This window comes from Sorex fumeus, unplaced genomic scaffold (genome assembly GCF_029834395.1).
Source record: "Sorex fumeus unplaced genomic scaffold, SorFum_2.1 ptg000086l, whole genome shotgun sequence".
Lineage (NCBI taxonomy): Eukaryota > Metazoa > Chordata > Mammalia > Eulipotyphla > Soricidae > Sorex > Sorex fumeus.
Window position 1 is genome coordinate 3,622,179 of NW_026606143.1, and position 27,878 is coordinate 3,650,056.

The window sequence follows — 27,878 nt, forward strand, 5'->3', positions numbered from 1 at the left end:
AACAGAATTCCCAAAAGCTAGTTAATTCAAAACAAAGCATTCTTTAGCTGTGAACTTAGTTTTAGGATGAATAAAAAACAATTTTTATCTTCAGAAATGTTTGTTGAGATCATTTCAAGCTGCTAATTATTCATGTTTCAAAATACAAAAAAATACTAAGACTGCTCTGAATCAGGGGAGAACCACAAATACATTATGATGTGAGAATGGGCCCTCCATACCTGGCCTCCGTTGGTAACTGAGAATATCCGAGTGGTGCCTCCACACTGTTTCACATACCACAAGAACCACAAGGCAGAGACCTCGTGGGGTTCAGAAGTCACATTGATATTCACGAAGAGTGATGCAAACTCTCTAGCAGTCCTGACACAGAACAAGAACAGAAGTTAGACTTAAATGCATCAGATATCATGTTTTAAATCACAATTTAGTATGGTTAAAAGCATTCTTATTGATTTTGGAAAAAATACCCATGGACTCAATGGCTTAAGAAAAGTGTTTAACTATTGGGTTGGGGGAATAAGGGTTTCTCTTGCTTCTAAGGAACAGTGGGGTAACTCTAAATATGCTAATATGGGGCTAACTTCAATTATTATTATCTTGTCCCAACCACCAAATCACTGTGGATTGTTCTTGGAAAATACCATATTACCACTCTAAAACTTAACCTGCCCAATCCCTCAGTCACTGTGGTTTAATCCTAAATACCTCTCACTTTTTCTGTCTCCCGTATTTTAGTCCTGGCAAATAAATTATTTCACACATTGTATCCCTTCTGTATATTCCATATTCACTATAGCTCATTTCCAGAAGATACATTCTGCCCATCCAATCTACCTCAATATACTGTGGTCAATTCTTAGAACAAAACATCTTATTCCCCCAGCTTTCCTGTCACTCAATCCACCATTTTTGTGGTTCCTTCCTAGAAGACACCATTATTCCAGCCACTCCTATTTCTGCACATATACCATGGCTCCTGTGTATAATTCCTAAAAGATACTATCATTTCACCCACAGTTTCGTCTCCTTCCTATCAGTTCCTGTTATCCATCCGCTAACACTCCATCATCAGTACCTAACTTCAGGAAAGTATAACCCTAAATTTTATATACCGTAACTGTTTCCCACCCACCTCCCAACTACTGTAGAGCATTCCTGGGAGATCCCATTCTCTATACCAATTTACCATTCTCTCTCATATTAGCCATGGTTATTTCCTGAAAGATAGCACACCTTTCTACTAGTCTCTCCCAATACATACACTGTGGCTTGTTCCTGATAAAACACCTCCTGTTTCCTACTATCATTTGCTGCATATAACACTCCCCCCCACAAACACATGCAAATACACACATGTACACCATATACCAATTTTGTTTCTCACCATTTCTACTCACTGTGGTTTATTACTGGAAGACATACTATCTCCTCCCTCCATAAAACCATTCTATTTTTCTCATTCATCTGTCATTTTTTCCTAAAAGACAGTATCTCCTCACACAGCCATTCATCCCAACTACCCAGTTCACTGTGGCTCATTTCTGAAAACAGTGACTCCACAAACATACCCTTTTTGTCCACCCACTTCTCCATTGAACTGGCTACTTTTTGGAAGAAAATGCTGCCCCTACACCATCAAAGATTCTTGTCTACTTCACCCTAACCATTGTGGCTCATTCCTAGAACATTTCATCCACAATAATTTCTTCTTCCCTATCATCTGTTGCTCAAATCCAGATGGCACCATCCTGCAACACTTCCTATCTTACTTTTCTGTAGAAAATTTCTGGAAGATACCAACGTCTGCCTCCCACCTTTGAACTTTCCCATGCCTCAAACTCCCAACTAGCCTGCCTTCTAATCAGTTCCCCATCCACTGTGGCCCCTTCCTGGAAAAAAACTTAAACCTGAAAGCTTTGTAACTATTCCCACAGTAATTTAATAAATAAATAAATATAAAAATAAATAAAATTATAAAAAAAGGTAAGGTGGAGTTCATGCCCAATTCAATCAGCTAATCAGTGGCTGAATAAATAGCAGTACTCCTACATAAAACAACAATAAAAATCAAACCTCCCCTAAAGTATCTAAAATAACTTCAAAGTTGCTGCTGATTTTAAAAAGTTGATTATAGAAAACACTGCAGCTCAGGATAGGACAGAAAGTTTCAGAGGGAGAATAAACTAAAATTTCATATAGTCAAGTATACTTTGTCCAGCAGATTTTATCAATGAAATCTTTCATAGTCATCTTGTCCCATTCTTCTGCATTGGGGGCATCCCAAGGCGCATCAGCTGGAATCTGCAGTGAAAGAGTTGACATTCAGGTGTACTGATTACTGTTAACTGTCCTACCAAGAGGTTCTCAGGAAAAACTCCAAAAACAAGTCCACATTCTCCTTTGGAATGTGTGTTTAGCATAGGATTTTTTGTTTGAATATTGGTGGGATCACGATGTTTAGTTCCTTAGATTCCATAACTTAAACTGTTGTAAAAACAATATTAATAACATATAAATGTATGAATACATAATTAAAATGAAGATAATTAAAAGCTAACACCCTTTTAAAGTTCCTAGTTTTAAGTTTTATAATATTGATGTTATGGAGCCTCAGAATAAGTGAAGAAAAAAGTCAGAGGAGGCAAACTCTTTTTTACTATCTAAAGTAACAAATTATAAGACTAGGGCAACTAGAAATAAGGCATGTGAAAAATGTACCATAAATGCTCAATGGCATGAAACTGTAAGCACACAGGCATTAATATCAGAGACAATGTATCTGAATCCTGATTCTTATGCTCTATGGTCTTGGGGAAAATTATATAAATCCTCCAAGGTAGTCATTTTCCTCATTTCTTTTTTTTTTTATTATTAGTGAAACACCATGAGGTACAGTTGTAGATTTACAATTTTTTGTGCTTGGGTTTCAATTATACAATGATCAGATACCCATCCCTCCACCAGTGCCCATTTTCCACCACCATGGATAATGTCCCCCCCACCCCCATCCCCCCATCCCCCCCCGCCTCTGTGGCAGGGCAATCCCCTGTGTTCTCTCTCTCCTTTTGGGTGTTGTGGTCTGCAAAAGAGGCATTGAGTGGCAAACATGTTCAGTCCATAGTCCACTTTCGACATGCATCTCCCCTCCCTCCTGGGAGGGACCTCCAAACACCCTTTATTTGGTGTTCCCTTCTCTATCTGAGCTGCCCTTTCCTCTAGAATGCCCAATTGGCCACTAAGCTACGGAGTAATCCTCCTGGTGCTGATCTCAGCTATTCTTGGGTATTAATCTCCTATTTTGTTACTTTATATCCCCCAGATGAATGCGATCTTTCTATGTCTATCCCTCTCTTTCTGACTCATTTCGCTTAGCATGGTACTTTCCATGTTGTACCACTTGTATGTAAATTTCATGACTTCATCTTTTCTAAGAGCTACATAGTACTCCATTGTGTAGATGTACCAAAGTTTCTTTAACCAGTCATCTGTTCTTGGGCACTCAGGTTTCTTCCAGTTTCTGGCTATTGTAAAGAGTGCTGCAATGAACAAACAAGTGCAGATGTCACTTCGACTATACATTTTTGCCTCTCTGGGATATATTCCCAGGAGTGGTATTGCTGGGTCAAATGGGTTCTAAGTTGGAAGTACTGGCAAATCAGCACAGTTGTTGGCTACACTAGAAATTATAGACATCAATATCCAGCTTCCTGTACTGTGTAAGGATATCAAACAGTTGCTACCATTATTTCTGTAACAGGTCATGTGCAAGATGAACACACTTTACCTTCTTTCCTATGTCATCCATTGTTCTCCACAGATTGTTATAATCCATATAAGCAAGAGGATTCCATACTGGAGGAAAGGCACCCCGAAATGGGTAACTTTTCCCCTATAACATAAAAGTAAAGCATGATACCATAAGTTAGGATGGTATTCTTAAAACCCCAAACAAGTCAACCTGAGAGCCATCTTCAAAGTATCTTCTACTATATCAAAAGCATTTTTGATAATGTAGGAAAATATATCTTACCTACAGAGATGCCAAATTATCAACTACGTTAATAAAATTTCCCAGGAATATTAGTATTTTAAAATGTATAATAACTTTAAATTTATTTCTGCTTACACAGAAAAAACAAATGAATAAAGGTATCTCATCTTAGTACCTATAGCTGATGCTACCATGGACTGTGGTGGAGGGTTATTAGGTGTGGTAAGATATAGAAACAAACATTTCAAGATATACTACCCAAACATACACAGTTTTGTAAACTAATGCTATATGTTTATAAGATTTTTATATTAGTTAAACTATAAATAATAATTGTCGGGCTACATTACTGTTAGCTTCTAAATTTTTACTGAATCTGTTTCAAAGGGTGTTCCCATTCAGATGTGAGCGGAATATGACAAAGAGTGTTCTTCGACTTCATAAAGAACTGGAATAACAAAGCAAATATCCCAGTGTGCTTTAAGGTTCACATGTGCTAAATAAAGAAAGGTTAGACTACAGACTAAGCCCCAAGTCATAAAATATTTTTTATTAATGGGGAATAATAGCTGTTTCCATTTTTGGTGACTTCAAACCTGTTCTGTTTTCTTAGTAATACCCTATTTTCTTCCTGAGAAAACACCTTTTCTTCTTTGGGGATAGTTCTATACAGATAACTGTCTTATGTACCATTTTCTGTTGCAGAACTCTATGTGTTTCTCTTCCCCAGCACTACTTTCCCCTCTATCCCCTAGTGGAGTCAGGCCATTAGCCTGCAATCTAAACATACTATCAGACAACTGTGGGTCTGGAGTGGGCCACTCAAAGACAGAAGAAAGTTGATTCTGGTTTCTCCAACCTGTACCAGCATGCTAAGCAGATGTTTCCTACTACAAAGACTTATGGGTGTAGCTACAAAAACTACAGCTGTCGATCCTGGTCCTAACTTGCCAGAACTTTCCCAGTCTGCCCATTTTCTAGCTTCCAAATTTGGTAATATTTTTTCATTAATACCTTCCTTTCAGTAAACCCTTTTTCTTTTGCCTGGTTTAGTAACCATTCCTTGATATCAAGATTTCTATCATGAAGATGATGAATTTATGAGCCATTTTTACTATCGTACAATTCCACAATAGATTTCGTGCTATGCAAATGCAGGGGAGGTGCTAGCTAAGGGGAAAGGTGAATTATGAGGAAAAGAAAGCAAGTCCAGGTGGTCTAAAGTCAAACATACTTCCTTTTTTTCTGTAAAGAATAAAATACCTTGCTTTCCATGCTAGAGACCCAATTTTGATTCCTAGCGTCTCCTACTGTCCCCCAGAATCCACTGAGCATGGCCAGATGTATCTCTCAAACAAAATTTTGTTTTGGGAGGTCAAAAGATTATCAACTAGTACACATTTTGCACTAGAATATAATTCATTATTTTTTGGCACCCTGGGGTTACTCCTGGATCACATTTCAGGGATCACTCATGGAAGTTCTCAACAGGCAGTGTGTGGTGCTGGGCACACATGAACCATGAACCATGATGGGCCACATTCAAGGAAAACGCCTTAAACCCTAAACTATTTCTCTGACCCAGAATCTGACCTTTTCCATTGAATAAAAACACATTTAATATTTACAGAAATGTCACTGTGTGCAATGCACAATATTAATAGCTGTGTTTTATTTTTATATAGGATTAACAATCAACAATGTAGAGACACAAAACAGACAAATATCTACATTCATGTGTGCACATGGAATGCATGCATACACACTTCAACTGAGTGAGAATATATGAGAGCCATTAAGAGAAAAAGGAGTAACATTTCCTTTACAGTAGTAGAAAATTTAACTGTCTTTGGCCTATTATGTAATCAGCCTTCTTACTTGATAAAGCTATGTTGTAACGATGCAATATAACTTTCAAGACTCAATACTTTATCACTACCACCTTCATGACATTTTTTGATATTTCATAAATGAAAAATATGAAGGATATTATTAATATTAATATTAGCAAGAAAATAGTAGACTGAAATTTCTTGCTCTCAAAGATTTGCCCACAAATACTGAGCTTCTTCACCTCCTACCTGGCAGATGGAATGTAAATAGGTTTGTTCTAAAGATATCTTAAATTCATCTAAATGAACAGTAACTCTGAAATACATAAAATACAAATCTTGGGTCAGAGTGATAGCACAGAGGTTAGGGAGGCTTGTCTTGTACATAGCTGACCACGATTTAATTCCTAGCATAAGAGTCCCGGAGCACTGTCAGGACTGATTCCAAAGTGCAGTGTCAGGAATAACCCCAGATGTCGGAGGAGATGTGAGTTTAAGGAGAGAGAAAAATTTAGCCTGAAAATCTATTACGAAAAGGGTTATGTGGGGGTATGGTGCCACCAGCAGCTCAATCTGTACCTGTGAGGCGAGTGCATCAGCAGCCTGATGGCGCCTTCAGATTTCCAGATACCCCAAAATTGCTGCTGTGCCTTTGGCCAGACCCCAAAAACTTGGAGCAAAGTTTACCAAGAAAGTAAACAGCCAAAAGATAGGTACGTGGGAAACACACCCACAAACCACCTCTGGCTCAACTATATAATTGGAGGCATGGCCTCTCTAGTTCCTGACTGAACTGCTTAATGGCCATGATCCCAGAGACTCAGAAAGAAATCTCGAAACCCAGCGGCTTTTGGCAGAAACGCGTCTGATCCCTGCAGTAGGTTACTGGTGCTGGGCCAACCCAGGTGGGAATAGGTTTCGTGCCTTGGCCTGTTCCCCCCGGCGGCCCAGTGACCGCCATCTGGGCCACTGGACAGTCAGGTTTGGGCCCCCAGTGACGAGACACGCAGGGCCTCACAGGATGGAAGTGGAGCCAGTCCTGTCCTCCCCACCCCAATGAGACCCCAAGTCATCACCCACAAACGGCCTCTCTGCCTCCTGATCAAGCTGCTTAACGACCATGATCCCAGAGACTCAGAAACAAATCTCGAAACCCAGTGGCTTTTGGCAGAAATGCGCCTGCACCCCACAGTACTTTACTGTCGCTGTGCCATCCCAGGGAGGAAAGGGTATTGTTACTCTGCCTGCTCCCCCTTGGCGGCTCAGTGGCCGTAATCCTTCAGAGGTCATTGTACAGTCAGGCCTGGGCCCACAGTGACGAAACTTGCTGGGCTTCATGGGAGGGGGGGGGGGGAGCCGGGCCTGTCCTCCCCACCCCAACGAGACCCCAAGTCATCGCCCACAAATGGCCTCTCTGGCTCCTGATCAAGCTGCTTAACAGCCTTGATCCCAGAGACTCAGAAACAAATCTCGAAACCCAGCAGCTTTTGGCAGAAATGCGCCTTGACCCCACAGTGCTTTACTGTTGCCGGGCCACCCCAGGGTGGAAAGGGTGTTGTCCCTCGGACTGCTCCGCCTTGGTGGCTCGGTGGCCATCATCCTCCAGATGCCATTGGACAGTCAGGTCTCGGCCCGCAGTGACGAGACATTTTGGGCCTCACGGGATAGGGATGGAGCTGGGCCTGTCCTCCCCACCCCAACGAGACCCCAACTCATCACCCAAGAACGGCCTCTCTGCCTCCTGATCAAGCTGCTTAACCACCATGATCCCAGAGACTCAGAAACAAATCTCGAAACCAAGTGACTTTTGGCGGAAATGCGTCAACGGCCATGATCCCAGAGACCCAGGAGCAAATCTCGAAACCCAGTGGCTTTTGGCAGAAATCCCTCCAGATTTAAGTGTTAAAATTTCAGAATTTCAAAATCACATGGCCCTACTGCAGCCATGCGGCATCATATGTTATTCATAACCAGCAATAGAAAACAAATTGTCTACTGTTGCCTTTTCAGCAGATCTGAGTGTTGGGGTAAAATCTCAAATAATAATGGTGGGTCTGGTGTTGAAATATTGAATGTGATCAAAGTAGAGAGAGAGTAATCATCTGCCCCACAGGTAGGGGGAGGGTGTGGGATGGGGGTATACTGGGGTTTTTGGAATGGGCACTGGTGAAGGTACGGGTGTTTCATTGTATGACCGAGACTTAGACCCGAAAGCTTTGTAACTGCTCTCACAGTGATTCAATAAATACAATTATAAAAAAATGAAAAAAAAAAGTAAGGTGGAGTTCATGCACAATTCAATCAGCTAATCAGTGGCTGAATAAATAGCAGCACTCCTACATAAAAAAAGGGTTGTGGATTATTATAAAAGATTATTAAGATCCATCATGATGTTAATTTTTATCCTTCCGCAGAGATACCAAATTGATAAAGGAATTTCATTAATTTCATTTTCAGCAGTTTCTAGTCTTTGGCATTTTCATTCCACAGACAAACATCTGGTAAGGAAATACATATATGTGGAATGGGAATCTCTTTCTTTCTTTCAAACGCCTGAAAGGTCTGCTTCTTGACAGGATAACTTAAGAAAACTTTTTGCAGATACGAACCACTACAGTAATAAAGTGAAAGGATCTGGAAATGATCTGGCAGAGAGAGAACTACGTGTGAACCAGACCTTTTCTGTCTCTTAGACAGAATAGTAAAAATAGCAAACATAGTAATACTATGGTTTTCTCACAAAAGTCTGAGCAGTTTCTAAACCCTAAACTACTTCTTAGCAAGAATGCCTTTATGTCCCAAGAGTGAGACAGGAACTCAGAAAATCTTTTTTTTTTTTTTTTGCTTCTTGGGTCACAACTGGCAATGCATGCACAGGGGTTATTCCTGGCTCATGCCTCAGGAATTACTCCTGGCGGTCTCAGGGGACCATATGGGATGCTGGGAATCAAACCCGGGTTGGCCGCGTGCAAGGCAAATGCCCTACCTGCTGTACTATCCCTCCAGCCCCTCAGAAAATCTTATGTAAAGGATAAGTACATTTTTTGTGTCTATATTCTGAAGCTTATTGCCCTTTCCAAATGGCCTTTAATTTCTAAAACAGTGTCCTTGATAGAACAGAAATTGTTTATATTCTACTTAGAACACAAGGTCCCTGGAATTGTGCCCAAAATACTTTAAGTCCCTCTGCGTAACTTTATCTTCAACTAACCACTGTTCATAATAATGGAAGACTATTGTTAGAAAAACAGCTTACGATCCTCACATCATTTTTTGGTTATTGGTCCTATAAGATAAGCCAAGTTTATAGTGAGCAACTAGCATTTACTGTTGGCACACTGTAATCTTTCGTCCCTATGTACTTTAATAGTTCAGTTAAAAAGGAAGTTAGTGTTATTGAAGAGTATCATAGGTCACTGAGAAAGGCTGCCAAATACTTTCCTTTAATCATTTAAAAAATAAACAGACATCTTTTGTTCTGATTTTGGAACATGTCTGTCCAACCCTTATGTACCTTTGGTACATTTTTAATCCCACTATTTTGTGACAAGTATGTAAGGACAATATTTTGGTGATTTCTTTTCAAATAACTCAGTTCATAATAATGCATTAAATGAGCCAGGTAAATAGTTTAGAAGGCTGGTAAGCATGGTTTTCATGTGAAAACCCGAATCTCAATGATAGCACCACATGGTCCCCTATGCACTGCTGGGAGCAATCTCTAGGCACTGAACAAAGTGTAGAACCTGAGCACCATCTAGTATGGCCCTCCCCACAGAATAATGCATTAAATTATAAATAATCTACATAGAGGTCCATGAAATAAGATGACAGTATTGTGTTATATTAGTAGTTTAAAAATCACCCCCCCTTTACAAAGACACATATTCAAAGTCTCTCTCTCTCATATATATATGTATATATATATATATATATCTACTTGACCTAAACAAATCCTTCATAGTTGATGTGGGTACATCTTTCACATCCTATTATGTTTTCCTCAAGTCTCAATCCAGTTTGCCTTTTTTTCAAGTCGCCCCATCTCTCTCTCTCTCTGTCTCTCTCTCTCTCTCTCTCACACACACACACACACACATATGTATATGTATATATATATATATATATATATATATATATATCTTCTAGTTCCCTTGGGATTCAATCTTTCTCAGTTTCCTCTGCCCACTTAACTTCCTGGCAAACTCAACAGCATGCTGAGTTACTATTTATTTGCACAATGTTATGTTTGCATGTTTTATGTCTCTTCTCACTCTATTTTTGAGTACCAAGTTATTATTTACAACCTCTCATAGAACTTCAGGGGCTGGCAGTACATTCCTAGGTGCTTGTTCTTAACAATGTTTTGAACAGAGTTCCGAGAAATAGACAGTGAGGTGCCTTACAATGGTTATGTGTTCAGCCAAACAAATATTTGAGGTCCAGCAGGACCCTATTTTTTTCTGTCATATACCAGGATCATTATATGCTTTCAGTGAGTACTGTTACTAGTTTTACAACTTTGTCAAGCCATTTTACCAACTGAACCTCAGGTTTCCCCTCTAAAATGGGGTGGGGTGGGTATCCTAATCATGCCTGCTTACCAGAGTATAAGGATGTAATGAGTGTATGCCTAAAAAGCACTTTATTTGTTCATTGTGAGCCACTTCAAGGGAAATGAAAATTTCACAGCACTGAAATGTTAGGGATGAACAATTTTAAGCACGTATTTTCAGATTCCAAAATAGTCATCACATTTCTTTCATATCCTATTGGATTATAATGAATTTATGTGACTGTTTCATTGGTAGTTGAGTCCAAAGTATTTGGTCTCTCACCCTGCATTAAAATGCTAATGTACATAAAAAATACTCCATAAATGTTAGCTGCTATTATTTTTACCATTATCATTACTACTTATCCAGGAAAACACTGTCATGCAGAAAAAAGGAAGTGAGGAAATAAAAGATTTTCCTTGTTAGCAGATAGTATGTGGTCTGCTGAAGCCAGAATTACTCATCATTCTATACACTTTCACACATTTTCTACAATTCCTACCTGGATCACAGTTACTGGATATTTCAAAGGTTACTTTTTAATCATGTATTATCTCAAGACTTTATCAAGCATCCCTGGCTATCAACTTTCTCAAGATTCCCTGATCTCCTTTTATTGGGCTGTAGACCTTAAATCCCAAGTAACCCTTAATTCCCAGCTCCAAAAGGTCCCAAAGATGCCACACCTACATGATTGCCTTGGGTGTGTAGATGTGTTAAGAAATAAAGTGGCCGGGTATGGTGCTGTCAACAGGTCAACCTACACCTGCGGGGCAAGTACATCAGCAGCCTAATGTTGCCTTCAGGCTTCCTGATACCCCCAAATTGCTGCTGTGCCTTTGGCCAGACCCCAACAACTTGGGAACAAGTTTACCAAAAAATTAAACAATCAGAAGTTAGGCATGTAGGAGTCACACCCACAAACCACCTCCGGCTCAACCATACAAGCTCACTCAGAGTTGGGATGGGCTACCTCCCCCACTTCCCAATACATGGGAAGCACTGGCAGTCACCCCCACAAAACAACTCCAGCTCCACCCTGTAAGCTCTACTATTGGCCTTGCCTAAGAGACCCCTAAATAAATCTCAAAAGAGATCAAAAGCTGTAGGTAAGCCCAGATCCATACATGGCTGAACAGACCAGAGTAAATTGGAGGGAGTGGGTTGGCCTGTGCCCGCCCAAACAGAGTCTCCGGTGGCCACTTGCTTCCATAATCTAAAATTGCTGCCATACCCCAAGCCTGACCACCGTCTCAGGATGGACCTCACCAAGATATAATCTGCTGAAAATTTTGTAATGTAGATCTTAGCGCACCAGCAGCCCTGGCTCAGAGACACAGGGGCAAGTCCCAGTAACACCCACAATTTGCCTCCAGGCGCCATCTTGGCACACCAACAGCCCTGGTTCAGAAACATAGCAGCAAGTCCCAGAAGATACCACAGCACCAGAGATCCTTCCGGGCTCATACTGAGCCAGTATCACCAGGGTACCCCAGATGGAGCAAGTGCAGTCTCCCCACCTACTCCAGATGGAATACCGGTGACCAAGAGCTTTCATAAGCAAGGCCCAGGTATGCAGGTTCAGAACTAAATCTCCAGGCCGCATGGTGGCTGCTGTTCCCCGCCCCCCACCTCGCCCACCCAGAAGACTGGCTGTCAAGCCCACAATTAGCCTCCGGGCACCATCTTAGCACACCAACAGCCCTGGCCCAGAGACTCCCAACTGAATCCCAAAATGGATTAGTGCCATATACAGATGTCTATAGAACCCAAACATTTACAATATAGAAATTTACATTTACAATCATGGCTGCGTGAACTCTTGTGATATTTGAAATGAGCTATGGAAAATATATTATGTAGAGTCTGCCCCTGGCAGGTAGGCTTGAATAGTGGTGGGAAAATTCGAGCAAGATTAATGCCCAAAATTAGAAAGAGAGAGAGTATTGGAGAGACTGACATAGAGGCAGGGTGAGGCCTACTATGTGTGTGTGTGTGTGGGGGGGGTGATACTTGGGACATTGGTGGTGGAAAATGTGCACTGGTGGAGGGATGGGTGTTTCATCATTGTATGGCTGAATCTCAAACATGAAAATTTTGTAACTCTATCTCACGGTAGCACTGTAGCTCTGTCCTCCCATTGTTCATCGATTTGCTCGAGCAGGCACCAGTAACGTCTCACAACAAATTGTGAGACTTGTTGTTACTGTTTTTTTGGCATATCGAATATATCACAGGTACCTTGCCAGGCTTTGTCGTGTGGGCGAGATACTCTCAGTAAATTGCTGGGCTCTCCAAGAGGGGCGGAGAAATCGAGCTAGGGTCCGCCATGTTGGCTGCGTGCAAGGCAAATGCCCTACCTGCTGTGCTATCGCTCCATCCCCTATCTCACGGTGATACAATAAAATAAAAAAAGTAATGTGGAGTTCATGCCCAATTCAAACAGCTTAATCAATGGCTGAACAAATAGCAGTACTCCTACATTATGAAAAAAATATATAAAGTGGTAGCACAGCGGGTAGGGCGTTCGCCTTACAAGTGGCCAACATGGCCGACCCGAGTTCAATTCCTCCGCCGCTCTCGGAGAGCCCGGCAAGCTACCGAGAGTATTCGATATGCCAGACACGGTAACAACAAAGTCTCCAATGGAGACGTTACTGGGCCCGCTCGAGCAAATCGATGATCAACGGGAGGGCCTTTACCTTGGGCTGGAGTGATAGCACAGCGGTAGGGCATTCGCCTTACAAGCAGCCAACATGGCCGACCTGAGTTCGATTCCTCCGCCCCTCTCGGAGAGCCCGGCAAGCTACCGAGAGTATTTGATATGCCAAACACAGTAACAACAAAGTCTCCAATGGAGACGTTACTGGGCCCGCTCGAGCAAATCGACGATCAACGGGAGGGCCTTTACCTTTACCTTTACTCATATGGAAATTCTGATATTAGAATGACTGAATGATGCTTTCCTTTGATTTTTCAAGGCACATTTCCAACTCCAGACACTCCATGTTTGGCTTTAGTAAAAAATGATAACATACACAACAGCTGCTATTTGAAGGATATTAATGGTTAGAATTTAAATATTATTTTATTTAAACAGTAGGAAACTGCACAACTAAGCTAGACTTCCCGAGAATAAAGTCTAGAATCAGAGGTAATTACCAAAGCATGCAAAAATATCTGGCTGTGAATTAAGATAAACTCCCCAAAGTCTTAAGAAGGGACCTAGAGTTTTCATATATGTGCCTTTGGAGTTGCCTAGGGCTGTCTGTATGTGTACATTTGGTGCAGTCACCCTACCCATGTTCCAGTTAAAGGACCAGAGGGAAAGAGGGGAAGAGGGAAGGAAGTTGAGTCTCCTACCCCTACTCTGGCTGAAGTAGGAGTAGGGATGCAGTCTCAGTGGACTTTATGGAGGAGGGCAAAGCTGTGACCCTGCCATGATTCCAGGAGGCCACATGGATGATTAAAAAGAGAGAAGAAAAAAGAAGAATCCTACTTCTTTGAGACTAAAAGGCTTCCAATGATTGCTTTAAAAGCAGAAGCAAATAAAAATGTTTTCCCCAATGCAGTGTTCCTCCCACATTGGTTACTAAAAAAAAATCATGCTTACCTTGACATACTGAATGAGCCGTTCATTCACATTCACTTTATATGTCTCCAAACCCAGCTCCTTAGATAACCGTAAGATCCTGTTCTGAGTGGGTCCCACATAAGCTCCACCAACATCAACATAATCAACATGTTCATTCTGTAGAAAAAGTAGTAAGATGATTTTAGCTAAAATTTGAAAAAAAAAGTACTCATAAAATAATAACCCTATTTACTTTTTCACAAGGGGAAATCCCTTATATATCTCTCTTATAAAGTGCAACTGAAAATAACAATTTTTTCTCATCCGCTCAAGAACTGGGTAAGCCCTGTATGATACTAATCATTAGGCAACGCCACCTCTATTCATCGGTGATTGATTTAGTAAGAACATGTGCACAGAAAAATGAGTGGTGCAGTACATACTGCTGCTCTAGATACTTTTCAAGGCATTGAGATTAGTACTTAGGTTCTGGGGGGTGGGGAGTTGAAGCTAGCAGAAACACTCTGCGAATTATTAGGCCTAAATCTGGTTTCCATCAGATGACCTCTTGAAGACATCACACAGACTGGCTTTTGATTCTATTATAAAACACTTACACTGAGGTCAGAGATGTATAGGGGTTAAGGTACTTTCCTTGTATGTGGTCGATCCTAATTCAATCCCCTGTATCCTGGTACCTCAGGGCCCAAGAGGGACTGCATCCTGTGGCCCTTAGCATTAAACTGCAGGCCTAGCTGGCTGAGTATCATCAGGAGTCTACTCCAGATGCCCGGAGTACAATTTAGGTTTTATTATATGAAGATATTTTTCTTTTTCTTGAACAGTCTTATCAAACATTTGACATTTTTAATTAGTCACTTCAAATAAATTAATCTATCTTTTACTGGTTCTCTACCGAGAACTTAGGCTTCATGCTTCTATTTTCACTTTTCAGATTTTATGTTTACTCAAGAAATATATCTTATACCTGATACATCTTTTATATCTATATATTATCTATCAGATACTTTCAGGGGACCTCTGTTACATCAGTGAGCAAAACAAAGAAATATTTTCATGGAATATACCTTCAGCGGAAAGAGACAGAAGGGGAAATTTAAAATACAGTGGGGATGTAAGCCTCCTTTTGACAGTCTGCATTAATAGGAAGACTTGAGGATACAAGATAATTATTCAAAATATATGTCAGACAAGAGTATTCCTGGCAGAGGAAGAGTCAGTGCTTATCAGAAACATATCTGATATGGTGAAGAAACAGGAAGCCATTGTGGCTAGAACAGTGTGAGGGGGGGAAGAGAATTGGGGATGAGGTAAAAGAGGTTGCTAGGTGGGAGAGTGGAGAAGGCAAATCATGTAAAACTTTATAAGGATATTAAAAGGACACTGGCTTTATTCTGAGTGAGAAGGAGTACCTCTGGAGGATTGTGAGTAGAGAAATGACAAGATCTGTCTTGACTTGAAAAGTTCATTCTGGCTACTACACTAAGATTAGATTACAAGGGGCAAGTGTGGAAGCAGGGAATCCAGTCAAGAAGTTACTGCAGTAATAGAGTTACTATCATTGCCATGGAAGTGGTGAGAAGTGAATTCTGGCTATCTCACTGAAGATAAAGTCTAAAGTATTTCCTGACAGAGAGCGGGCTCCCACCATCTTGCGTTCTCCCCCCTTCATCCCCGCCACCTTTTCCCTTCTCTACACTCTAGTCCCCTCACTCGCCCCTTTCCAAGCGTGGCCGCAGCAGCAGACACCGAAGGGTCTCTTTCCACACAATTCTCCACGCGGGACATGCAGCTGTGCCTACAAATGTCCTTAAAGCAGAGATGAATAATGCTGCAGCCAGTCCAATGTCTACTGCTACTTCAAGTAGTGGGCGAAGTACAGGAAAGCGTATAAGCTTTGCTGCAGAATTACAGAGTATGATGTTTTCTTTAGGTGATGCTTGGAGGCCTCTTCGTGAAACAGCAGTTTTGGTAGAAGATGTGGTACACACTCAGTTAATCAATTTGGTCTTGCTTCTGGCTCTACGCTCAGATTCACTGCTAGTGGGGCCCAGGAGATCACATGGGGTGCTAGGATGGAACCTGGGAAAGTCTTGTGCAAGGCAAGCTCCCTACCTGCTGTGCCATCTCTCCAGCTCCTACAAATGATCTCCTTAAACATTCTACATGTATGTGTATATTTATATTGTTTAACCTTACATTAACATTATTGAATATTTGCTTCTTGTATACTCTTTACTCACTTGATAACCTTTACCTAAAAAGCATGGTTGGTAAATATTCTATAAAATAATTAATCTATTAAATTATAACTTGGATATTCTCAACAAATAAAAATAAACCTAACTGTAAATCATTCACTTAATTTAGCTGTTTGGGCTCTGCTGAATATCTTATATTGGACGTTATGTACACAGTGATAAGTAAATTTTTCATAAAAGTTTATATACCGAAACTCCAATATGTTTTATAGCTGATTATATAAAATGTATGTAACAATAAAACCATGTGTGCTATAAAAAATAAAGTATTTCCCGACAGAGTATGTTCTGAAGGTATTGAGCACGATACCAAAAATTTTTGTAGTGGCTGATATGGGGGAGGTTGCAGGAGTCTTGTGCCTTGTTGAAAATTAGAAGTTCAATTTGAGGAATCAGAAATAAAGCAAGAAGTTAAAGTGCTTGTCTTGTACTCCAAACAACTCTAGTTCTGTCCCTGGCACCCCATATGGCACACTGAGCACTACCAGGAGTGATGCCTGGGATCACTCCTGAGCAGAGCCAGGAATAAGCCCTGAGCACTTTCAGGTGTGGCCCCCCCAAATCCAAAATTAAAAAATATAAAAAGAAATTTGATTAAATGTTTTCAGTTTGAGATATCTCTTGAAGTTTATCTGCAAAATTCTAACTTCCATGTCAGGGCAAGATAGTATATTTTAATTGTTTTACTTTTTCAGTTGGGCTGGAGCGATAGCACAGCGGTAGAGTGTTTGCCTTGCAAGCAGCCCAACGTGGCCGACCCGAGTTGGATTCCTCCGCCCCTCTCCAGAGCCCGGCAAGCTACTGAGAGTATCTTGCCCGCACAGCAAAGCCTGGCAAGCTACCCATGACATATTCAATATGTCAAAACACAGTAACAATAAATCTTACGATGGAGATGTTACTGGGCCCACTCGAACAAATCGATGAACAATGGGAGTACAGTGACTTTTTCAGTTGGGCTGGAGTGATAGCACAGCGGTAGGACATTTGCCTTGCACACAGCCAGCCCAGTCAAGTCGTGTTCGATTCCTCCGCCACTCTCGGAGAGCCTGGCAAGCTACCACGAGTATCTTGCCTGCACGGCAAAGCCTGGCAAGCTACCGGTGACGTATTCAATATGCCAAACACAGTAACAAGTCTCAAAATGGAGATGTTAGTGGGCCTGTGCGAGTAAATCAAACAATAGGAGGACAGTGTTTGTTTGTTTTGTTTAATTTTTCAATTGGGAGAGTTAATCAAAGCTTTCATTGTCATAATGATAATGAAATTTCCTTCTTTTAAATCTGCCCCTCATATAATCCTTATATTATCTTTTTTGATGTTTGGACCATACCCAATGGTGCTCAGTACTTACTCCTGGCTGTGTGTCAGGGGTCACTTCTGGTGGGGCTCAGGGGGTCATATGAGGTATAATGCTATTGCTTTACATGCTGCATGATCTCTCCAGTCCTCTTTATCTTATACTAACTATTGGTGCAATTTTCCAAACCTCTAGTTTCCAACATAACATCCCTTATCACACATTACAAAAAAATTGGAGTACCACAATAGATTTGTTGGCTCTAAGACAGAAAGAACTCCTTGAAATAAGATGTCTTAGAACACTGACACTATCTTTAAAATCAATTATCCTAAAGGAAGTAGTAAAAAGTGTGAGGAACTTTACAGAACGTTTCTTTATAAAGTCTAAAGTAGGTTCATCCAGTTGGGCAAAGAAGATGCTAAAAGCTAATACTGCATTCAACTAGTTGCACATCAGTCTTTCCACTGATTTGATTATGATGTCATCTCATCTTTTTAATGGGTGACTTATATCCAAGTGTATAAAGAAACAAACACATAGTTTCTTTAGTAGACATTCAACTCTATGATTTTGATCCTGAAGAATTTAAGAAGTATCATACAAGGAAAAAGAGGAAGATCTGCAATAACAGAAAACCTCTCTGAACATCTCTCTGCTAAATGACAAAGTCAAATTGACTCTTCATTTCAGTGCTTAAAAATCTAGAGGGTACGTCTCCTTCGCTTGGCGGCTTGGTGGGCTGCCATCCTCCAGAGGCCACTGGACAGTCAGGCTTCGGCCCACAGTAACGAGACACGTGGGACCTTAAGGAATGGGGGTGGAGTCAGCCCTTTCCTCCCCGTCCCAACGAGACCCGGAGTCGCCACGACGAACGGCCTCTCTGGCTCCTGATCAAGTTGCTTAACGGCCATGATCCCAGAGACTCAGAAACAAATCTTGAAACCCAGAAATGTGTCTGGACCCTGCAGTAGATTACTGTTGCCAGGCCACCCCAGGGGGGAAAGGGTGCTGTTCCCCCGACTGCTCCCCCCTTGGCGGCTCGGTGGCTGCCATCTGCCAAAGGCCATTGGACAGTCAGGTTTGGGCCCACAGTGATGAGACACACGGAGCCTCATGGATGGGGATGGAGCCGGCCCTTTCCTCCCCACCCCAATGAAACCCCGAGTCAATGCCCACAAACGGCCTCTCTGGCTCCTGATCAAGCTGCTAAACGGCCATGATCCCAGAGACTCAGGAACAAATCTAGAAACCTAGCAGGTTTTGGCAGAAATTCCTCCAGATTTAATTGCTAAAATTTCAAAATTCTAAAATTGTGTGGTCACTGCTGCAGCCACGTGACATCATATGTTATTCATAACCAGCAATAGAAAACAAATTGTCTACCATTGCCTTTTTGACATATCCAAGTGTTGGGGTAAAATCCCAAATAATAATGTTGGGCCAGGTGTCAAAATATTGAATGTAATCAAAGTAGAGAGAGAGTAATGTGGAAATCATCTGCCCCACAAGTAGGGGGAGGGTATGGGATGGGGGTATACTGGGGTTTTTGGTGATGGAGAATGGGCACTGGTGAAGGTATGGGTGTTTCATTGTATGACCAAGACTTAAACCCGAAAGCTTTGTAGCTGCTCTCACAGTGATTCAATAAATAAAATTATAAAAAATGAAAAAAAACCCTAGAGGGTAGGGTATTTGTCTTGCACACGGCTGACCCAGGCTTAATTCCTGGCATCCCATATGGTCCCCCGAACACTGGCAGGAGAAACTCCTGAGTGCTGAGTCAAGAGCAACCCCTAAGCATAGTCAGGTGTGATCCAAAAAGCCAAAAAAATCTAGAAGTTTTTTTGACATATCCTCCTAAATTTATTCTGATTATGCTATTAGAAGAAATTCTAACAATATTCAATTCAATTTCATATTAACCTCTTTCTGTACCTACTTTTTAAAATCAGTGTTTCTTCTTCAATTGACAATTTTACATATTAGTCCTTATTTCAAAGTGTTTCAGTTCCTTTCTCACATAACTATGCTCAATATACAACAGGCCCTGTATAGTGCTGACATATATAAATGATACATCAGGAGAAAGCAACCTGAGGTAATAACATAGATAGGACAAACATGTTGGAATTCTCATTTCCCTTATACAATGAAATGCATTCTTAACTGAAGATCTGCAACATGAGTGATGCTTCTATTTAATAATCAAAAGGTTTTAGAGATAAGAAAAGTAGGAATAAGGGACAACTTCATAAGCATCTCCAAAATGAAGGATTATTTTTCAGAAACTGACAGAATAGTATCTAGTAAGATTAACATTCTAGCAAAATATGCAACCCTATTTTTCCACACTCCAACACACTATCTTCAATTAGAATTTAAAGTCAGAAGAGAGTTTCAAGTACATTTAGATGTACTAGATCTCACTATCTAGCTGGGAAAACTGAGATGCTAAATATTAATAGGACTTACCTAACGTAAGACAATCAGACCAGAGCAGGGGATAGAATCCTAGTCACCTCACTTTCCCATCAATAACTTCCTAGAGGACTAAATCAAGTATTTGGGAATTCTTGAAGCACAATTGACATGAACTTATATAAATTTAAAGCAAGAAAAGAAACAGCATAGAGCAGCATCTTTGTGGTAGACCTAGAGATCTTTCAAAATGCAGTTTTGGATTCAGCAGGTCTGGCACAGGGCCTGAGTATTTATATTTTTATAATTTTATCAAAATTTTAAGGAATTCCAATGCTACTGGTCTACAAATCACATTCTGTTTAGCAAAACTATAGAAAACTTGGAGCTGAACATAGTGGAAATAGGCTGATAAGTCAAGCATATATCAAAAGATAAGAAGTGAATGACCAAAGGTCACGGCATGGCGACTTAAAAGAGCTGGTACAATATCCTAGGTTCAGATGTTGGTGGTTAGCTATTCCATGTATCTTGAAAGTGTTAAATATTTGCTTTCCCAGGCTTCCAAGTACCACTATGTGTCCTAATTCTGGATGACAAGACCAAAGCAAATATCTGATGGAGTCTTCTTGTAAGGGAAAAGTTTTATTATTGATAAGACTGGAATGATTCCAGCCATCATGTTCTTTGCTGTTTGAATAGGTTCTGATGCTTGAAGTTACAGTAGATATGTGGCTACCACATAAGCAATAAAAAAATGTGCAAAAAAGCACCAAGCTAAGGGGGCAGACTGGGATGAGGGAGAGAAGGTCACACTGGTAATGGGATTGATGCTGGAACATTGTATACTTGAAACAACTGTATTATGAATGGCTTTGTAAATCATGGCATTTTAATATAAAAAAATCACCAAGCAATACAGGAATAACCTAGACTTGATAGCAAAGCTGAACACCAGCCTGAAAAACTACCTTCCTTCTTAGTATTATATATTGATGTCATAAATATTGTTATAAAAAATAAAATTCTTACTGTTTTATATGTAGCACTGTAACTGTCCTTCACGTTGTTCATCGATTTGCTCGAGCGGGCACCAGTAACGTCTCCATTGTCAGATTTGTTGTTACTGTTTTTGGTATATCAAATAGGTCACAGGGAGCTTGCCAGGCTCTGCCATGTGGGCGGGATACTCTCGGTAGATTGCCAAGCTCTCTGAGAGGGGTGGAGGAATTGAATCTGAGTCTGCTGCATGCAAGGCAAATGCCCTACCCGCTGTGCTATTATTGCTCCAGCTCACTATTTCATTTAAGAAGTTTTATTAGTTTACATAGACTAAGACCTATTATTTTATATAACACTTCTTATATGAAATAATTGCATGTTTGTAAGGCAGAAACCATTGTAGTAAGTCTAATACATCTAATTAGATACTTCTGGACTTTTCAGTCATTTCAAAAGTTTCGTTGTGTCTTTGCTGCCAATCAATATGGTATGTGTGTGCTCTAGCAAAGGGTCTTGTTAATGACTTCCTAAATGACAAACTCAAAAGTCTCTTTTTAGCCCTCACCGTATGTCAGTGTCAAAAGCATTTGACTCTGTTGACCCCTTCCTCTTTACTGACTCGCATGACATATTCTTGTCTGGTTCTCCTCCCCTGCTTCAACTTTTTTCTGATTTTTCTTCCTCTGCTTTCCCCTTTTACATATGCATTCTCCTCAAACTTCTACCTTTAACCCTATTTCCTTTCTACCTGTAAAAGTTCATAAGGTCCCACAGATTCAACCACACATAGCCTTTTCTTTATATAGCAGTAAACATGTGCATGGTAAACCATCATATACGGTATTGTAAACTACAGAACCTTAATCAAAAGATTGATTTTGGAGGGCTGGAGTGATAGAGCAGCAGTTAGGGCATTTGCCTTGCATGCAGAAGACCCGGTTCAATTCCTCCGTCCCTCTCAGAGAGCCTGGCAAGCTACCGAGAATATCCCGCCCACAAGGCAGAGCCTGGCATATTCAATATGCCAAAAATAGTAACAACAAATCTCACAATGGAAACACTACTGGTGCCTGCTTGAGCCAATTGATGAACAACTAGAGGACAGTGCTATAGTGCTACAATCAAAAGATAGAAAAAATAAAGAAAGAAAAATAAACAATAGTGTGGATTTTCCCACAATGGTGATGTAAATCTAAGTAGGAAAAGGCAGTACTGTAGTGCTGGGCTTCTCTTATCTGCCAAACCTACCTGGACAAAGAGTGATTCCAGCTGCAGCACATATATCTGGGAACATGTCCAAGGGACAAATTACACAAAAATATGCTACATAAGCTATGTCTGCTTCTGCTTACTATAGTCATTGCAGCACTTCCTGTTAGTTGTGTATGCTTGGATTTAAAAAGGAACCTAGACTGTGTTTGTGTGTTTTGTAGGTATACAGGGCTGGAACGATAGCATAGCGGGTAAGGGCAGTTGCCTTGCATGCAGCCAACATGGCCGACATGAGTTCAATTCCTCCACCCCTCTCAGAGAGCCCGGCAAGCTACCAAGAGTATCTCGCCCGCAGGGCAAAGCCTGGCAAGCTACCTGTGAAGTATTCAATATGCCAAACACAGTAATAAGTCTCACAATGTTACTGGGCCCGCTCGTGCAAATCGATGAACAATGGGAGGACAGTGACAGTGACAGTGACAGTAGGTATACAATTCCAGTACAGAACTGTAATCTCACCTGGGACACTAGAGATTCTATTTAAATCTCTTGTATGAAATTTGTAAAACTATTAATTTGTTCACATGACGTTATCTGCTTTCAGTAGATCAGAGTGACTATATTATTCTGAGAGAAGAGACATTTATTTAATAGGCTATCTTAAAGGCTTTGGAAAACAAATTAAAAGAAATTTACCTAAATATTTAAATTAAAACAAATAAATAATTTCATGAATTTAAAAAAATCTCCTTTAGTCTTGTGAATTTACATGGCTTCACTTACAGTTTGCGGTATTTGTATTTGTATACAAATTTGTATTTGTATACAGTGTGAGGTCTTTGTATTATAACCACTTACCCGTACAGTGAATGTTCTTCCTCCAACTCTGTCCCGGGCTTCTAAAACCACAACTTTAAAACCAGATTCTGATAAGAGTTTTGCAGCGGCCAATCCTAAAGAAAAAACATGAATAAATATAACCATTTAAAAAACTCAGGATTTAAATAGGACTGTACATAAAATAATGTAGAACATCATATACAACAGATTGATTTTTGTGATCTCTCCAGTAAATTCTAACCATACTGTGATTAACTAAATGACCAACTTTATCATGATTTTATTTTCTACTGTAAAACTGATTGACAGAAACAATATATCAATTTCTTATACCTTTTCAGTGATCAGATCAGATCAAATGCAAGAGACTTTGTTGACTGAACCCGTAAATCAATTTCTAGTTTCTTTTCTTTCAAAAAATCCTAATTATGTAAACAAAAAGCATATTTTTCTAGTTACTTGCCTTCATTATACCAAGCTACAGTATAACTGCTTTTTTTCAATTTTAAAATGCTCTTTAATATTCACCTATGATTTATATCTAGGTTACAAAGCACTGTCCTCCTGTTGTTCATGGATTTGCTCAAGTGGGCCCAGCAATGTATCCATCATTGTTGTTACTGTGTTTGGCATATAGAATACGTCACAGGTCGCTTGTCAGACTTTGCCATGTGGGCAAGATACCCTCAGTAGCTTGCTGGGCTGAGAGGAGCGGAGGAATCGAACTCGGGTCAGCCATGTTGACTGTGTGCAAGGCAAATGCCCTACCCGTTGTGCTATAGTTCCAGTCCAATGTTTATACATTTTTATTTCTTTGTAAACTTTTTTCTTTAATAAAAAATAATTTCCTTAGTTACTTTTTCCAATAACTTAACTATTTAATTTAAAAATACTTCAAAATCAGATACAAACTACATATGTTCTATGTGAGTCAAAGTATATTTATACACCATTAATAATATACATATAAAAAGGTAAAGGCCCTCCCGTTGATCGTCGATTTGCTCGAGCGGGCCCAGTAACGTCTCCATTGGAGACTTTGTTGTTACTGTGTCTGGCATATCGAATACTCTCGGTAGCTTGCCAGGCTCTCCGAGAGGGGCGGAGGAATCGAACTCGGGTCGGCCATGTTGGCCGCTTGTAAGGCGAACGCCCTACCCGCTGTGCTATTGCTCCAGCCCACAATATACATATCTTTAGTATAATTTATGTGATAAGGTTACAATAGTGTTTGAGTTCCTGTTATTGATAACAAAGACACTGCCCATCCCTGTCATGGAAGTGTCCATGACCCTCCCCCATGCCAATCTATTACAGTTCAATGTTCCTTCCCTCCCACCTTTGTCCTTCACCCTATTTCTTAATTAACAGTATTGCTTTTGGTGCAGAATATTACCTCTCTTAGCACTACCCACGTGCTTGAGATATTCCACCATATGTTTCTGTCTTCAAATTCACTAAGTCCTTACACTACTAACATCCATTTATATATTTAGGTATTGTGAGCAATCTGCTCACAAAGAAAGACTGTGAGTTTAAATAAATGCATACGATATGTTGCAATGTGTTTCCTGGGACAGAGCATAGGATTCTTACACTAGTCATTATTTTTTAAAAATTGTGTGTGGGGGGGGATGTATTGGGGCCAGGAATTGACACAGTTATACAGCAGTTGCCTTCCACATGCAAGGTCTTGGGTCTGATCCCTAGCACCACAAAAAAGTGGGAGGGGAATGAAGATATGTTATAAAACATGTTTTGACATAAGGTCTTTTTCTTACCTCTATTTCTTTTGGCTTATGTCCTAGAATGGAGATTACTGAGTCAAAAGATATGAGTGAATGCTCAAAACACCACTTTGCTTAATGAAAATGAGGCCATTAGAATTAGAATTGCAGAGGGTAAATGACCACCCTGGATGGGTATTCTGGACCAGGGTCACTAAAAATTTTTCCACTTGCAGCCCCCTTTCACCTGAAAAATGTAACACGGAAATGCTTCTGCAAACACCTCAGTTTAATTATGCGGTTCATTTTGAATTGATTTTTGATGCTTATGCATTCTGAAAGCTTTAAAAAATTGTGAAATCTTTCACAACTCTCGCCCAAATTTAAGAATCTAGGTTTTAGAAATTCAGGTGTCCTTATTCGATATGCCAGACACAGTAACAACAAAGTCTCCAATGGAGACGTTACTGGGCCCGCTCGAGCAAATCGACGATCAACGGGAGGGCCTTTACTTTACTATATCCAAAAGTCTGTAATTCCCGAACTAGTGTGTTTGAAGCAAGAGATCTAAGTGGGTTTTGGCAAAATCTACTGCACATGCACCAAGAGGTCTTCCTCTCCTGGATCATGAAAAGTAAAGGTAATTAGAAGAAAGAAGACCCAGAATTCTGTCCCAAATGTCCTGTGGTTTCTATGCAAATGGAAACCCAGAGACATTACATTCAGGAAGAGTTTGTCAAGGCTTTACTGTGTAAATATGAATCTGATCACTTTCACAATGCAAAAACTGAAAACAGAAATCTCAGAAAGGCTGCTAATCACTTCACAATTTAAATAGGGATTATTACATTTAAAAAGGAAATCTCATTTTCTCATCTCTCTTTTCAATTATTTGGGCTTTATAGAAATTTTTAAAAACAAGTTAATGGATTTGAGAGATTAGGGAAAGGAAAAACTCTCAAGTCTCAAAACAAAACACTTCAATGTTAGTTCTAGTTATTAGGTCAGCACAACCTAGGTAGGATGATGAATGCAGACACCTCAAGCTTCTTAAAGACACTGACCCTGGAAACTACCCGGAGGTTTTGCAGTACTTCCAACAACCTGAGATGGCAATCCTCCTAATAGTAAGGAAATGATTTTGCCCACAAAACACAGGTGGAGGGCTTAATATTTGTCATAAAACTTTCAAGGAAGTGTTTGGGATATGAATCTCAGGTTATCTTGTCACTGGGAACCTAGCCTACCTCTATTTTCTCTTCCTTATCATGAGCCCTTTCCTTTACATTTCTTCTTCAAGCACCATTGCATTGCTCTATTTTATGGGTAAAAAAATATCCAATTTACTCATGCAACTTTTCCAGTTCAATTTCTTATTTTCTTTTTCAACAAATGATCTGGTGTACCCCCTCCTCTCTCAGTAAAACAGATCTTGAAATATAGCATGAAAAATATCCAGTGACCCCACTGCCAATACAAATAATCAAGTTACTTGTCACATTCTGTCCCTCTTACACTACTGAATATTTAAAAAATTTATTTCAGATAAGTAATTTTGTTTTAGAAAATGACAAATCTTTTATCTTTTGGAGAAGCTAAAAAGATAGCACTCTCTCTGTCTCTCAAATTATAAATAGCTGAATAACGATTAACTTCAATTTGTCCTTGAATTGGAGAGACTGACTGTCTAGACAGTCCTAATTTATTTGATTACTGTTCGGCATTCATTTTCACTTTAAGATAAGTGGATTTCATCTAAGTTAAGGAATGCAATTATCCCTTAATTCATTATTCACCCTGTTCTTTTACTGAAATTTAAAATACAACAAAGGCACTTCACACTGCTGTCCACAATACTAGAATGTGCTGTGGTTTAAAGAGGAAGTTTCCAAAATATTTTTACGAAACACTAGTTCTTAAAATGCTCCAGGGAAAATTATCAATATTCATAGAACTTGGGAGATCTCATACTATTTTCCTTCTAGAAAATGCATGACATGCAATAGTAAATTAAAGGTCCGAATAAGCCCCATAGTGAAGAAATCTATTTAATTCAGCATTTTTCTATTCTTTGCCTGAAAAGAGATAAAAAATATATATATTTAACCCTTTGGGAAAACTGATTTTATCTTTTAAATTACTCAAAGAATGCTTTTGTTTTTATTTTGGTGGGAGGGGTCACAGAAGTGTTCAGGGCTTACTCCTAGCTCTTTGCTCAGGGGCCACTCCTGGAGGACATATACATTGTCAGGGACAAACCAGGGTCAGGTATGTCCATGGCAAGCACCCTATTCTTTCTAGCTCATAGAATACTTAAATAAAGAGGTTGAAAAGATATCTTGCCAGGATGATGCACATTTTGCATGTGAGAGGCCAAGGTTTGTTCCCTAGTATGGTCCCCAAGCATGCCAGGAGCATCCCCTGAGCAGTGATCTGGGAATAGCCTCCAAGTATCACTAGGTGTGGGCCAAAATATACAAAAATATATTGTCTAAATATTTATAGTCATAAACTCCTAGGAGAATAATGCCTAAAGCACAAATAAGAGCATGGAAGCAAAGCTATGCTTTGCTGGTTCTCCTGATTCTTTACCCCACATTGTATTTTTTTCAATTTTTGTGTTCACTAAAACTTAGAAATATGAATAGTGTAGCATCAAATATTAAAATTTTAAGTTAATTTTCTATTGTTCAGTGGCCTCTGATCAACAAAATTTTTGCATAAACTACATTTTAGGATTCTTGGACTGAATATTCAGAGAACAATAAAAAAGTATAATCAATTAGGAGTTGGCTATGGGTCAGTGCAAAGCTTTGCAGAGAGTACATGCCTATTAGGTGAGAGGCCCAGAGCTCAATTTACAGCCCAGCCTCACACTGCACCCCTAGATACATACCTGAAAGCACCACTATAGCTGGCCTTGGTGACCCCAGTAATAATAATAATAAAATAAATAACCCATTACTCAGGAGTTGGAGATAGTATAGTGGGAAGGCACACAGCCTTGCACATGGCAGACCTGGGTTGGATCCATGGCATCCCAGGATGGTCCACGTCATATGGTCCCTCTAGCAAATAGTGATGCCTGAGTGTAGAGCCAGCAGTAAGCCCTGAGAAATATTGGATGTGACCCAAAAC

General features: G+C 40.1%; 1 protein-coding gene across 1 annotated transcript in view; it reads right to left on the minus strand.

Moving 5' to 3' along the window:
* The window catches only part of LOC130039340 (amine oxidase [flavin-containing] A), a 57,817-nt gene that overhangs the window by 18,464 nt on the left and 11,475 nt on the right, over positions 1–27,878 (minus strand). The window contains exons 2-6 of the mRNA XM_056131216.1: positions 23,032–23,126; positions 13,996–14,133; positions 3,788–3,892; positions 2,213–2,304; positions 222–363 (exon numbers count right to left, since the gene is read on the minus strand). Of these exons, the coding sequence (XP_055987191.1) occupies positions 222–363; positions 2,213–2,304; positions 3,788–3,892; positions 13,996–14,133; positions 23,032–23,126 (572 nt within the window). The remainder of the gene's footprint in view (positions 1–221; positions 364–2,212; positions 2,305–3,787; positions 3,893–13,995; positions 14,134–23,031; positions 23,127–27,878) is intronic.